The 15312-nt window shown below is 44.4% G+C and overlaps 1 protein-coding gene across 1 annotated transcript; it reads right to left on the bottom strand.

Annotated features, from left to right (window-relative positions):
* Nucleotides 1–326: 326 nt before the first annotated feature.
* LOC117499267 (stabilin-2-like) lies at nucleotides 327–14473 on the bottom strand. The gene is made up of 14 exons (XM_034151643.1): nucleotides 14417–14473; nucleotides 7947–8033; nucleotides 7749–7860; nucleotides 6814–7000; nucleotides 5761–5854; nucleotides 5179–5337; nucleotides 3661–3756; nucleotides 2305–2397; nucleotides 2091–2138; nucleotides 1278–1411; nucleotides 1099–1201; nucleotides 938–1019; nucleotides 578–624; nucleotides 327–464 (listed from the first exon to the last, which is right to left on the bottom strand). Exons 1-14 carry the CDS (start codon nucleotides 14471–14473, stop codon nucleotides 327–329), a joined length of 1437 nt encoding a protein of 478 aa, XP_034007534.1.
* Nucleotides 14474–15312: the final 839 nt, after the last annotated feature.

Genomic DNA, 15312 nt, shown 5'->3' with positions numbered 1-15312 from the left:
GTATGATATTGATCATAGATATGATATTGATCATATAGTATGATATTTATCAGATATTGATAATAGAGTATGATATTGATCATAGAGTATGATATTGATCATAGAGTATGATAGAGAGTATGATATGTCTCACCTTCCCCTCCCTGGGGCTGAACCTGAGCTGGAAGTTCTCTCCCAGCATGGAGGCTCTGAACCCTCCGAGCTGCAGCTCGGTCCTCAGGAGACGCTCTGACATAACCACGTGGTACCGGGGTCGTATTCACACATCCTGTTTTCAGAATAAAAGCGTTTTCACTGACAACCTGAAACACAGCCATGTTTATTCACTACCAGTTGATCAGGAATGAGTACCGTACCAGAGCGGTGGCAGCCATCTTGGTGAGGTAATCCGTGACGGCGGCGTTTGTCGGAGCGAAGACGGTGAACTCGTCCGCCTGCTCGATCTCCTCCGTCAGGTTGTAGTCCTGCACGCAATCACACACAGTTACAAACAATACATCAAAATATATATTGATTATATTGAGATATTACGTACGATAGGTACGATCTAAAGAGAGAAAAACTCCGGACGCAGGGCGAGCGTCTCCAGCAGACCTTCACTCAGCTTCCTGTCGGGAACCAGACCTGCAACAGGAAGAAGGGTCATTAGCATCGTTAGCAGCGTTAGCATATATAAACATTGTTAGCAGTGATGTGGTTACAGAATTGTTTCGAAAATTGTTTAATGTTCAAAAAGCTCTTGAATTTTTTTCTCATACTGCCTCTTTTCACCCTCTGTCTGAACCAGAGCGAGTCTGCTCTGATGTGATTGGTCAACCAGCTTAGAGATGTCCCGCCTCTTAGCCTATCACGTACAATGTGTTGGAGCGCTAGCCAATAGGAGCGTGACTGTTACGTAGTGATGTTCATTGTGTTCTGCAGCGTGTCATGTGATCACCTGGTCGATGACGTGGATCAGTCCGTGTGGTGGCAGCGATGTCAGCCGTGGTGATGGTGGCTCCTCCCACAGAAAACTGCACCTGCAGAAAGTGTCACACACCTTTAGACTCTGTGTGGTCCTCACAGGTGATTTATGTAACATAAACAAAGAAGACTCACCTGGTTGGTGGTGGAAACAGGAAGTGATGTCTTGAGGAGCGAGGTCAGAGAGGAAGTGCTGCTCAGGCTGGATAACGGGAAGTTCCCCGGGATCATGTGATTCCTGTGGAGGACACAAGCTAGCTGTCAGCGCTAACGTACAACACTCTGAAGAGGTTCAGGTGATTCAGAGTTCAGACCTGAGGAGGCTGGGCAGATTGCCCTTCAGGGTCCAGAAGCTTCTGTCCTCTGAGGACATCTTAGAGACGGCAGCTGAAGACGGGACCAGGAGTGTGAGGTTCTGATCCGACAGAGACCAGGACACACCAGAGTCCTGAACACAACCACAGGACACATCTCAGATCACATGGGATCATCTGAGATCAACTGACAACATCTGGGATCATCTGAGATCATCTGAGATAATCTGAGATCATCTGAGACCACCTGAGATCATCTGAGATCACCTGAGATCACCTGGGATCATCTGAGACCATCTGGGGTCACATGGGATCATCTGAGATCACCTGAGACCACCTGAGATCATCTGAGATCACCTGAGATCACCTGGGATCATCTGAGACCACCTGAGATCATCTGAGATCACCTGGGATCATCTGAGATCATCTGGGTAACAATGGGATCATCTGGGATCACCTGAGATCATCTGAGATCACATGGGATCCCCTGAGATCACCTGAGATCATCTTGGGGTCACATGGGATCATCTGGGATCACCTGAGATCATCTGAGATCGCCTGGGATCCCCTGAGATCACCTGGGATCATCTGAGACCACCTGAGATCATCTGAGACCACCTGAGATCATCTGAGATCACCTGAGATCACCTGAGATCACCTGGGATCATCTGGGATCATCTGAGATCATCTGAGATCAGATAAAAACGGAGTGGACAAAGACGGGTTCTGCGATATGTCCTCTCTTTGAGTTGTTTATGTTTTACAGCTGTGCTGACTATCTGAATGTAGAGAAAGGAATCCGTTTGTACTCACAGTGGTCCAGGTGGAGAACTCAGAAACGTCCGGCAGAGTCATCAGCGCCTGAAGGCATCACGGAAAGTAACTAAGTACATTTACTCCAGACTTTGAATGTATTTTAACATTGAAGTAAAGAAACACAGGTGAGGTGTGAACAGGTGAGGTGTGAACAGGTGAGGTGTGAACAGGTGAGGTGTGAACAGGTGAGGTGTGAACAGCTGGAGCTCACCTGGAAGACGGTCCCATAACACACATGTCCGTCTCCGGAGTATCCATCGTCACAGACACATGTCCACTGAGAGGACAGCAGCTGGCAGGTCGCCTGAACACAACACGGTCAGATCCAGAGACTCAATGCTATGATGGTGAAGGTAGCACTGATACTAACCAGGTCGCCTGAACACAACACGGTCAGATCCAGAGACTCAACGCTGTGATGGTGAAGGTAGCTCTGATACTAACCAGGTCGCCTGAACACAACACGGTCAGATCCAGAAACTCAACGCTATGATGGTGAAGGTAGCTCTGATACTAACCAAATCAAAACGGATATAATAAACTCAGTTCAAAGGCTCCTACACATCCATAGAGGGGACACATGTTGATGTAGAAGAGACATGAAGAAGAGGGGACACATGTTGATGTAGAAGAGACATGAAGAAGAGGGGACACATGTTGATGTAGAAGAGACATGAAGAAGAGGGGACACATGTTGATGTAGAAGAGACATGAAGAAGAGGGGACACATGTTGATGTAGAAGAGACATGAAGAAGAGGGGACACATGTTGATGTAGAAGAGACATGAAGAAGAGGGGATACATGTTGATGAAGAAGAGACATGAAGAAGAGGGGACACATGTTGATGAAGAGAGACATGAAGAAGAGGGGACACATGTTGATGAAGAAGAGACATGAAGAAGAGGGGACACATGTTGATGTAGAAGAGACATGAAGAAGAGGGGACACATGTTGATGAAGAAGAGACATGAAGAAGAGGGGACACATGGTGATGTAGAAGAGACATGAAGAAGAGGGGACACATGTTGATGTAGAAGAGACATGAAGAGAGGGGACACATGGTGATGTAGAAGAGACATGAAGAAGAGGGGACACATGTTGATGAAGAAGAGACATGAAGAAGAGGGGACACATGGTGATGTAGAAGAGACATGAAGAAGAGGGGACACATGTTGATGAAGAAGAGACATGAAGAAGAGGGGACACATGTTGATGAAGAAGAGACATGAAGAAGAGGGGACACATGTTGATGTAGAAGAGACATGAAGAAGAGGGGACACATGTTGATGAAGAAGAGACATGAAGAAGAGGGGACACATGTTGATGAAGAAGAGACATGAAGAAGAGGGGACACATGTTGATGTAGAAGAGACATGAAGAAGAGGGGACACATGTTGATGAAGAAGAGACATGAAGAAGAGGGGACACATGTTGATGAAGAACAGACATGAAGAAGAGGGGACACATGTTGATGAAGAACAGACATGAAGAAGAGGGGACACATGTTGATGTAGAAGAGACATGAAGAAGTGGCTTTTGCAGAATAGGTGTAGTACTGATACTGACCAGGTGGTGGCAGCCCCCCCGCTGGGAGACGCACTGGTTCACCGCCTCACAGTTGCTGCCACTGCCTCTGTAGCCCGGCTTACAGCTGCAGTCACTCTGAGGTGGGGGGAATCAATATCAGTGTCTGGTGACCCCCATCAGGATTTATATTATTATCTAATTTATCATTCCATCTACTTGTTTATAGACTCTTCGTGCACTATTTCTATTTTATTTGTATTTACTTGCACATCTCAAAACATTCTCTTGCACTATTTTATCTGTTATTGTATTCAGGGTCAGGTGTATCAGGTGTGTTCAGGGTCAGGTGTATCCGGTGTGTTCAGGGTCAGGTGTATCAGGTGTGTTCAGGGTCAGGTGTATCAGGTGTGTTCAGGGTCAGGTGTATCCGGTGTGTTCAGGGTCAGGTGTATCCGGTGTGTTCAGGGTCAGGTGTATCAGGTGTGTTCAGGGTCAGGTGTATCCGGTGTGTTCAGGGTCAGGTGTATCCGGTGTGTTCAGGGTCAGGTGTATCCGGTGTGTTCAGGGTCAGGTGTATCCGGTGTGTTCAGGGTCAGGTGTATGAGGTGTGTTCAGGGTCAGGTGTATGAGGTGTGTTCAGGGTCAGGTGTATCCGGTGTCTTCAGGGTCAGGTGTATCCGGTGTGTTCAGGGTCAGGTGTATCCGGTGTGTTCAGGGTCAGGTGTATCCGGTGTGTTCAGGGTCAGGTGTATGAGGTGTGTTCAGGGTCAGGTGTATCATGTGTGTTCAGGGTCAGGTGTATCCGGTGGGTTCAGGGTCAGGTGTATGAGGTGTGTTCAGGGTCAGGTGTATCCGGTGTGTTCAGGGTCAGGTGTATCAGGTGGGTCAGGGTCAGGTGTATGAGGTGTGTTCAGGGTCAGGTATATGAGGTGTGTTCAGGATTAGGCGTATGAGGTGTGTTCAGGGTCAGGCGTATCCGGTGTGTTCAGGGTCAGGCGTATGAGGTGTGTTCAGGGTCAGGTGTATCCGGTGTGTTCAGGGTCAGGCGTATGAGGTGTGTTCAGGGTCAGGTGTATCCGGTGTGTTCAGGGTCAGGTGTATCAGGTGGGTTCAGGGTCAGGTGTATCAGGTGTGTTCAGGGTCAGGTGTATCCGGTGTGTTCAGGGTCAGGTGTATCCGGTGGGTTCAGGGTAAGGTGTATCAGGTGTGTTCAGGGTCAGGTGTATGAGGTGTGTTCAGGGTCAGGTGTATCATGTGTGTTCAGGGTCAGGCGTATGAGGTGTGTTCAGGGTCAGGTGTATCAGGTGTGTTCAGGGTCAGGTGTATGAGGTGTGTTCAGGGTCAGGTGTATCCGGTGTGTTCAGGGTCAGGTGTATCAGGTGTGTTCAGGGTCAGGTGTATCAGGTGTGTTCAGGGTCAGGTATATGAGGTGTGTTCAGGATCAGGTGTATGAGGTGTGTTCAGGGTCAGGTGTATGAGGTGTGTTCAGGGTCAGGTGTATCCGGTGTGTTCAGGGTCAGGTGTATGAGGTGTGTTTAGGGTCAGGTGTGTCCTCACCTGTCCAGGTCCCACGTAGATGCAGGAGGCGTTGGGATGGCAGCCCCCCCCCTCAGGCGCCTGGCAGTTGTTGATTGGCTGACAGTCGTCTCCGTCCCGCCTCCAGCCGCTCAGACACTGACAGCTGTGAGCTCCAGGAGCGCTGCGCACACACTTGGCCTGCAGGGGGCGCAGCACACAATACTGCTTTAATTTAAACTTGAAATACATGTACTGCTATTGAAGATGGATTTTACAAAAGAGAATCAGAGGACAGGGGGAAAGGTTTACATGAAATATGATCTGAGATTAAAAAGTCTCAAATTTGCAAAAGAAAAAATAAACAAGTCTGTGAAATTATAAAGTCATAACATATGGAGAATGAATTCAAATAAAAGCTTGAGAAGTGAAAACTTAAAACTCTGTGGAAAATATGAAATCATAAACATGTCAGTAAATGTTATTAAAGTTATTTTAATAAAAACAAACTTAGATAAAAAAAAAGTTTTTCAACCAAATGAATTATAAATGCAAAGCGTTTAGAAGTGTCTCTGTCGTGGATCAAAGTGCTGCTGGTCTACACTTTAGGGTTTAATAACTCACGTTAACGCTGCAGCCTCCACGGAGGGGGGGTGCGCACAGGTCCGCCTCCACACAGGTGATCCCGTCACCTTGGTAACCATGTTTACAAATACACCTAAGATAAGATAGGATGGAACTTTATTTGTCCCCTCGGGGACATGCAGGCGTTGAGAGCAGCAACAGGTCGGAGTTCAAACAGGATTCACACGAGGTGGAAATAAAGATCAAATAGAGTAAACAATTAAAATAATAATACAAAATGTGTTTAGAATAAAGTGATAAAGTAACTGTTAAAACAAGATATCACAGTAACGTTTGGGTTTAAGTCCTGTCTCTGACTCAATAGGCGCGTTCACACCGCAGTACTTTTCCCACTTAAGTTCCGATATAGTTCCGAAATGTCGCGTTCACACCAAAAAGAGCCTGAACTAAAATGAGTTCATCAGAACCTTTTTCACCCCCTTTCCCGTCCCTGCTAGAGAGCAGGTACTTTCGTGGGAGAAAAAGGTTCCTATGTCTGATTGGCTGGGAGGATTGCAAACCACGCCCCGTAAAACTCCAAAAACGTTTTGTAGAGCCGCCATTTTATTATCCTCGCATTAGCATTATTAGCATTAGCATTAGCCCAGCGCACAAACGCAGAGAGACTAACTTATGGCAACACAAAAGAAAACATGGGAGCGGTGCAGATGAGGAGGTGTCGGCGCTCTGGTGATTTCCTCTGAAGGCTTCAGTAGAAGCAGCTGGGAGTCCCAGCAGCTTCTACTGAAGCCTTCCCCAACTCCGGGGACTTCCGGCCGGGGACTCCGGGTGGCAGTATACACCGTGAAGTGGTTTGCTGCCTGCCAGTAAACCCAAAGCAGAAGAAGAAGAAGTGACGTCAGCGGCTTCATTTGCCTAACCCTAGCCCTCAGGGACTTATTCCGGTGTGAACGCGATCTGTACTTAGTTCATCAGAACTAAAGAGTTCTGATGAACCTTTGTGTGAAAGCGCCTAATGGTTTCTAATGGAGGACACCCTGCCTCCACTCTGTCCCCCTGTCAGACTGACAGGTGAGGGACAGGTGAGCTCACCTGAACGCCCACGCCCCCGGGGTGAAGTCGCAGTCAGCGTGAGCGTGACAGAAGTGAACCTGAAGGCCACACGGCGCCGTCTGTCTCTCACAGAACCGCCCGGTGAAGCCCGGCTGACACGAGTTCGGTTTACAGCGTCCGTCTGAATCTGGACGGTTCTCACACTGCCCGTGGACACAGGGACAGGCTGGGAGACAGGTGAGAGATACAGGTGAGAGACAGGTGAGAGACAGGTGAGAGACAGATGAGAGAAAGGTGAGACATACAGGTGAGAGACAGGTGAGAGACAGGTGAGACATACAGGTGAGAGACAGGTGAGACATACAGGTGAGAGACAGGTGAGAGACAGGTGAGACATACAGGTGAGAGACAGGTGAGAGACAGGTGAGACATACAGGTGAGAGACAGGTGAGACATATAGGTGAGAGACAGGTGAGACATATAGGTGAGAGACAGGTGAGACATACAGGTGAGAGACAGGTGAGACATATAGGTGAGACAGACAGGTGAGACATACAGGTGTGAGACAGGTGAGAGACAGACGAGACATACAGGTGTGAGACAGGTGAGAGACAGACGAGACATACAGGTGAGAGACAGGTGAGAGACAGACGAGACATACAGGTGAGAGACAGGTGAGACATACAGGTGTGAGACAGGTGAGAGACAGATGAGACATACAGGTGAGAGACAGGTGAGAGACAGACGAGACATACAGGTGAGAGACAGGTGAGACATACAGGTGTGAGACAGGTGAGAGACAGATGAGAGAAAGGTGAGACATACAGGTGAGAGACAGGTGAGACATACAGGTGTGAGACAGGTGAGAGAAAGGTGAGACATACAGGTGAGAGACCGGTGAGAGACAGGTGAGACAGAGACAGCTTTAATAAGCCCCACAGTAAGACACCTGTGTGACATCATCAAAGACTTACTTCTGTCACAGGTGGGTCCGAACCTGCTGGAGGACGAGCAGAACTGACAGCGAGAGCCTCCGAAGTTCTGCTCGCAGATACAAGAGCCGTTCCCTGAGATCCCCTCCACACACTGAAACACAAACGCATGTGTGTGTGTGTGTGTGTGTGTGTGTGTGTGTGTGTGTGTGTGTGTGTGTGTGTGTGTGTGTGTGTTACCTGGCCGTGTCCAGAACAGGGTGTCTGGAATCCTCCGGGACAGGAAGTGCAGTCCAGACCGTAGAACCCTTTACAACACGCCCGAGTCTGAGCACAGAAACATCCGTCAACAACCACAACAACAACAACAACAACAACAACAACAACAACAACATGTTTGTTTGTGCTGCGAAACATGTTACTGTAAGACTGTTCCTACGGAAGCCCTGAGAGGCCAGTCAGAAAACAAAATAGAGTGTTATCAGTGTGTTGTTGAGTGTTATCAGTGTGTAGGTGAGTGTTATCAGTGTGTAGTTGAGTGTTATCAGTGTGTTGAGTGTTATCAGTGTGTAGTTGAGTGTTATCAGTGTGTAGTTGAGTGTTATCAGTGTGTTGAGTGTTATCAGTGTGTAGTTGAGTGTTATCAGTGTGTAGTTGAGTGTTATCAGTGTGTAGTTGAGTGTTATCAGTGTGTAGTTGAGTGTTATCAGTGTGTAGTTGAGTGTTATCAGTGTGTAGTTGAGTGTTATCAGTGCGTAGTTGAGTGTTATCAGTGTGTAGTTGAGTGTTATCAGTGTGTAGTTGAGTGTTATCAGTGTGTAGTTGAGTGTTATCAGTGTGTAGTTGAGTGTTATCAGTGTGTAGTTGAGTGTTATCAGTGTGTTGAGTGTTATCAGTGTGTTGAGTGTTATCAGTGTGTAGTTGAGTGTTATCAGTGTGTTGTTGAGTGTTATCAGTGTGTAGTTGAGTGTTATCAGTGCGTAGTTGAGTGTTATCAGTGTGTTGAGTGTTATCAGTGTGTTGAGTGTTATCAGTGTGTTGTTGAGTGTTATCAGTGTGTTGTTGAGTGTTATCAGTGTGTAGTTGAGTGTTATCAGTGCGTAGTTGAGTGTTATCAGTGTGTAGTTGAGTGTTATCAGTGTGTTGAGTGTTATCAGTGTGTTGAGTGTTATCAGTGTGTTGAGTGTTATCAGTGTTGTTGAGTGTTATCAGTGTGTTGTTGAGTGTTATCAGTGTGTAGTTGAGTGTTATCAGTGCGTAGTTGAGTGTTATCAGTGTGTAGTTGAGTGTTATCAGTGTGTTGAGTGTTATCAGTGTGTTGAGTGTTATCAGTGTGTGTTGAGTGTTATCAGTGTGTAGTTGAGTGTTATCAGTGTGTTGTTGAGTGTTTTATCAGTGTGGTTAGTGTTTATCAGTGCGTAGTTGAGTGTTATCAGTGTAGTTGGTGTTATCAGTGTGTAGTTGAGTGTTATCAGTGTGTTGTTGAGTGTTATCAGTGTGTAGTTGAGTGTTATCAGTGTGTTGAGTGTTATCAGTGTGTTGAGTGTTATCAGTGTGTAGTTGAGTGTTATCAGTGTGTTGTTGAGTGTTATCAGTGTGTTGAGTGTTATCAGTGTGTTGAGTGTTATCAGTGTGTAGTTGAGTGTTATCAGTGCGTAGTTGAGTGTTATCAGTGCGTAGTTGAGTGTTATCAGTGTGTAGTTGAGTGTTATCATGTGTAGTTGAGTGTTATCAGTGTGTAGTTGAGTGTTATCAGTGCTAGTTGAGTGTTTCAGTGTGTAGTTGAGTGTTATCAGTGCGTAGTTGAGTGTTATCAGTGTGTAGTTGAGTGTTATCAGTGTGTAGTTGAGTGTTATCAGTGTGTAGTTGAGTGTTATCAGTGCGTAGTTGAGTGTTATCAGTGTGTAGTTGAGTGTTATCAGTGTGTTGAGTGTTATCAGTGTGTTGTTGAGTGTTATCAGTGTGTTGTTGAGTGTTATCAGTGTGTTGAGTGTTATCAGTGTGTAGTTGAGTGTTATCAGTGTGTTGTTGAGTGTTATCAGTGTGTAGTTGAGTGTTATCAGTGGTAGTTGAGTGTTATCAGTGTGTAGTTGAGTGTTATCAGTGTGTAGTTGAGTGTTATCAGTGTGTAGTTGAGTGTTATCAGTGTGTAGTTGAGTGTTATCAGTGTGGTGTGTGTTATCAGTGTGTTAGTTGAGTGTTATCAGTGTGTTGTTGAGTGTTATCAGTGTGTGAGTGTATCAGTGTGTAGTTGAGTGTTATCAGTGTGTGTTGAGTGTTATCAGTGTGTGTTGAGTGTTATCAGTGCGTAGTTGAGTGTTATCAGTGTGTAGTGAGTGTTATCAGTGTGTAGTTGAGTGTTATCAGTGTGTAGTTGAGTGTTATCAGTGTGTAGTTGAGTGTTATCAGTGTAGTTGAGTGTTATCAGTGTGTAGTTGAGTGTTATCAGTGTGTTGTTGAGTGTTATCAGTGTGTAGTTGAGTGTTATCAGTGCGTAGTTGAGTGTTATCAGTGTGTAGTTGAGTGTTATCAGTGTGTAGTTGAGTGTTATCAGTGTGTAGTTGAGTGTTATCAGTGTGTAGTTGAGTGTTATCAGTGTGTTGAGTGTTATCAGTGTGTAGTTGAGTGTTATCAGTGTGTTGAGTGTTATCAGTGTGTAGTTGAGTGTTATCAGTGTGTGTGTTATCAGTGTGTAGTTGAGTGTTATCAGTGTGTTGAGTGTTATCAGTTTGTAGTTGAGTGTTATCAGTGTGTAGAGTGTTATCAGTGTGTAGTTGAGTGTTATCAGTGTGTTGTTGAGTGTTATCAGTGTGTTGTTGAGTGTTATCAGTGTGTTGAGTGTTATCAGTGTGTTGAGTGTTATCAGTGTGTAGTTGAGTGTTATCAGTGTGTTGAGTGTTATCAGTGTGTTGAGTGTTATCAGTGTGTAGTTGAGTGTTATCAGTGTGTTGAGTGTTTCAGTGTGTTGAGTGTTATCAGTGTGTAGTTGAGTGTTATCAGTGTGTAGTTGAGTGTTATCAGTGTGTAGTTGAGTGTTATCAGTGTGTAGTTGAGTGTTATCAGTGTGTAGTTGAGTGTTATCAGTGTGTTGAGTGTTATCAGTGTGTAGTTGAGTGTTATCAGTGTGTAGTTGAGTGTTATCAGTGTGTAGTTGAGTGTTATCAGTGTGTAGTTGAGTGTTATCAGTGTGTAGAGTGTTATCAGTGTGTTGTTGAGTGTTATCAGTGTGTTGAGTGTTATCAGTGTGTAGTTGAGTGTTATCAGTGTGTTGAGTGTTATCAGTGTGTAGTTGAGTGTTATCAGTGTGTAGTTGAGTGTTATCAGTGTGTTGTTGAGTGTTATCAGTGTGTAGAGTGTTATCAGTGTGTTGTTGAGTGTTATCAGTGTGTAGTTGATTGTTATCAGTGTGTAGTTGAGTGTTATCAGTGTGTAGGTTGAGTGTTATCAGTGTGTAGTTGAGTGTTATCAGTGTGTAGTTGAGTGTTATCAGTGTGTTGAGTGTTATCAGTGCGTAGTTGAGTGTTATCATGTTGTTGAGTGTTTATCAGTGTGTAGTGAGTGCTTATCGTGTGTAGTTGAGTGTTCAGTGTGTAGTTGAGTGTTATCAGTGTTGTTGAGTGTTATCAGTGTGTAGTTGAGTGTTATCAGTGTGTAGTTGAGTGTTATCAGTGTGTAGTTGAGTGTTATCAGTGTGTAGAGTGTTATCAGTGTGTAGTTGAGTGTTATCAGTGTGTTGAGTGTTATCAGTGTGTTGAGTGTTATCAGTGTGTAGTTGAGTGTTATCAGTGTGTAGTTGAGTGTTATCAGTGTGTTGTTGAGTGTTATCAGTGTGTTGTTGAGTGTTATCAGTGTGTAGTTGAGTGTTATCAGTGTGTAGTTGAGTGTTATCAGTGTGTAGTTGAGTGTTATCAGTGTGTTGAGTGTTATCAGTGTGTTGAGTGTTATCAGTGTGTAGTTGAGTGTTATCAGTGTGTAGTTGAGTGTTATCAGTGTGTAGTTGAGTGTTATCAGTGTGTAGTTGAGTGTTATCAGTGTGTAGTTGAGTGTTATCAGTGTGTAGTTGCATGTTATCAGTGTGTAGTTGAGTGTTATCAGTGTGTAGTTGAGTGTTATCAGTGTGTTGAGTGTTATCAGTGTGTAGTTGAGTGTTATCAGTGTGTAGTTGAGTGTTATCAGTGTGTAGTTGAGTGTTATCAGTGTGTTGTTGAGTGTTATCAGTGTGTAGAGTGTTATCAGTGTGTTGTTGAGTGTTATCAGTGTGTAGTTGAGTGTTATCAGTGTGTAGTTGAGTGTTATCAGTGTGTAGTTGAGTGTTATCAGTGTGTAGTTGAGTGTTATCAGTGTGTTGAGTGTTATCAGTGCGTAGTTGAGTGTTATCAGTGTTGTTGAGTGTTATCAGTGTGTAGTTGAGTGTTATCAGTGTGTAGTTGAGTGTTATCAGTGTGTAGTTGAGTGTTATCAGTGTTGTTGAGTGTTATCAGTGTGTAGTTGAGTGTTATCAGTGTGTAGTTGAGTGTTATCAGTGTGTAGAGTGTTATCAGTGTGTAGTTGAGTGTTATCAGTGTGTTGAGTGTTATCAGTGTGTTGAGTGTTATCAGTGTGTTGAGTGTTATCAGTGTGTTGTTGAGTGTTATCAGTGTGTAGTTGAGTGTTATCAGTGCGTAGTTGAGTGTTATCAGTGTGTAGTTGAGTGTTATCAGTGTGTAGTTGAGTGTTATCAGTGTGTAGAGTGTTATCAGTGTGTAGTTGAGTGTTATCAGTGTGTTGAGTGTTATCAGTGTGTAGTTGAGTGTTATCAGTGTGTAGTTGAGTGTTATCAGTGTGTTGAGTGTTATCAGTGTGTAGTTGAGTGTTATCAGTGTGTAGTTGAGTGTTATCAGTGTGTATGTTAGAGCCACAATGAAGTCAAAGTTATTATTTAGATTCATAATTTGATAAATGAATTAATGATGTAAAATGATTTATATTGCCATGGTGAATATCTTTTGATGAAATGATTGTTTATTTCAAATCGTAAATATGATCTGTTTCCTTGTACCTTCCGGTGTTTATTTAAGTGAGGTAATTGAGGACAGCCGCGGTGCTCTGAGACCTGATGAGACGGGGAGCGGAACAGTTTTTCGACCGCAAATTGTAAATGAAATTAGTGTTGCAAATTGGACTGCAAAGTATAGTTTATATAGGAAAGTATATCGCCGAAATTATTAGTTAGATTTGTTATTTTGAGACTATTTAAGTCAATACCTTTTTTGTTAATAAATTACATTTTTTGACTGAAAACCTTCGGCTGCTTATTGCTCTGGATTGCGTGTCGTCAACCCCGCTCTATAGCGGCATCAAAGGAAACCTTGGATGCCATTACATCAAGTCGAAAAACTCCGTAAGGAAGAGACACACACATGTGGACACACCGGAGCTGACAGACTGGGCCGGTCGTGAGTAAATAAATGGAATAAATCTGTATACGCATTGAATGGAATGTCGGATGTGTTAAAGTCTAAGAGGAAATCATAACGGCGATGCACGCATTGGAGGAGGAATGTAAATACCTGTGGATCGTCTGTGGAAAGAATGTGATTTAATTTGTTTGTGCAACAAAGGAAGCCAGTGGCGTGCTCTGTGAGACTCATTAAAGGAGCGCAACGTCTTTTACGCACGGCTTAAAAACAAATAAATAAATCATGTCGGACAATCCCAGGACTTCTGCTGACGCAGAAACATTGTTAAAATCACTCAAAGCCTCCCGCAGTGGGAAATTAGGAGCATGCACAAGGAAAATGAAGGAAATGAAGGCCTTGCTTGTGGATGATGGGAATGTGGAGCATGTGAATGAAGCTTTGGAGATGTTTAAACAAAATATAAATGACTTGTGCAGTGTTCATGAATCCGTACAACAGCTTTTATCGGAGGAAGAGAGAGAGGAGGATCATGTGGACTGGTTTGAGCCAAAAATGACACATTTTGAATATTGTATGAAAGATGTGGATGTGTGGAAAAGAGAAAACTTTGCACAATCAAAGATTCATCCCCATGACAGCATCTCGAATGTTTCACACAAGTCAAAGGGCTCAAAAAGCTCTTCAGTCTCCTCAGCATGTATAAGAGCGTCTGCTGAAAAGGCCGCCCTGCTAGCCAGAGCAGCTGGATTAAAGGACAAACATGCACTGCTATTACAACAAGCAACACTAAAAGCTGAACTGGAACAAATGGAACTGGACACAGAAATTGCAGCATCTGCTGCTAAAATAAAGGTTCTGCAAAGCATTGGCATGGAGGAAAAAATTGATGATCAAATTCAAGATGGAATGAATGCTTATCTGGAGGAAAGAAAAGAAAGAAGCACAGACACGTTGGATCCTGAAATCTCAGCCATGGAGTTCATGCCATTGGGTGCAGTGCCTAAAACACCACTTCAGAGGACTGTCATTAATCTCTGCAGCCCTCAGCAACCCACGACACAGTTTAGACCTTTTAAAATGCCCACAATGCATAGCTCCACCCAACGCAATAAAACCCATGATAACCTCGACACTGTTATACAGAGACAGAGAGATATTGCTGACCTCATCATTATGCAGCAAAAACTTACCTTGTTACCAACAATGGAGATAAAAGTGTTTGATGGCAATCCACTTGAATATCAGTCCTTTCTGCGAGCATTCGAACACCTTATTGAGGATAAAACAGCTAGCAGTCATGACAGGCTCTACTTTCTCGACCAGTACACTTCCGGCCAGCCCAAAGATCTCGTTCGCAGCTGCCTGCATATGGAAACCCAAAGAGGCTACACAGAAGCCAAACGGCTATTAAAGGAGCACTTTGGGGACGAGATCAAAGTAAGCAGCGCCTATTTGGAAAAGGCAATGAACTGGACATCAATTAGACCGGATGATGGCAAAGCGCTTCAGGCATATGCAATGTATTTAAGAGGATGCTGCAATGCTATGCAAGATTTACAGTACATGGATGAACTAGATATTCCTTCCAATCTAAGATCAATAATATCTAAACTCCCTTACAAACTGCGAGAGAAATGGCGGACAGTGGCGTATGACATATTACAGAGAACAAAGAGGAGAGCTAGATTTCGTGACCTTGTGGAGCTTATGGAAAAACAAGCTAAAATACTCCTGGACCCATTATTTGGGGATATACAGGATCGCCACATCTCTAGCCCAAAGATGGCCACTAGGAGCCAACCCATGAGCCACAGAACACCTAAGAGTAGAGGCAGCAGCTTCGCCACCATCATCGCAGCAGCATGTGATCAGGAGAGCAGCGCCGCACCATCAAACACAGAGCAGCGTGGCACCTTCAAACAGCCACAAGGGGGCAGTCCTGCCTCTTTTTGCTACTTTTGTAAAGGCACGCTGACTGATTGCCATCAGTTCAAAAATCATCCACACAAGGAAAAGGTTGACTTTTTGAAGATAAATGGTTATTGTTTTGGATGTTTGATGAGGGGTCATATGAGCAGGAACTGTAGGAAAAGGCTGACATGTCAAACGTGTCAAAAAGGTCACCCAACAATACTTCACATTGACAGTCCACTTCTACAAAAGCCTCCCCCTACTGAAACAAAAGGAGCTTGGGTCAACAGTGCACT

This window comes from Trematomus bernacchii, unplaced genomic scaffold, assembly GCF_902827165.1.
Source record: "Trematomus bernacchii unplaced genomic scaffold, fTreBer1.1, whole genome shotgun sequence".
In the NCBI taxonomy this organism is placed as follows: Eukaryota; Metazoa; Chordata; class Actinopteri; order Perciformes; family Nototheniidae; genus Trematomus; species Trematomus bernacchii.
This window is presented reverse-complemented; position numbering and strand designations above follow the sequence as displayed.

Excerpts from the sequence above, each read along its gene's own strand:
- LOC117499267 (XM_034151643.1), bottom strand. The coding sequence starts at position 14,473 with ATGCAGGCAGCTGCGAACGAGATCTTTGGGCTGGCCGGAAGTGTACTG. Across the intron at positions 7,861-7,946 it reads CCTGTTCTGGACACGGCCAG|TGTGTGGAGGGGATCTCAGG; the intron begins GTAACACACACA and ends TTTGTGTTTCAG. Across the intron at positions 3,757-5,178 it reads TCTACGTGGGACCTGGACAG|AGTGACTGCAGCTGTAAGCC; the intron begins GTGAGGACACAC and ends CCCCCACCTCAG.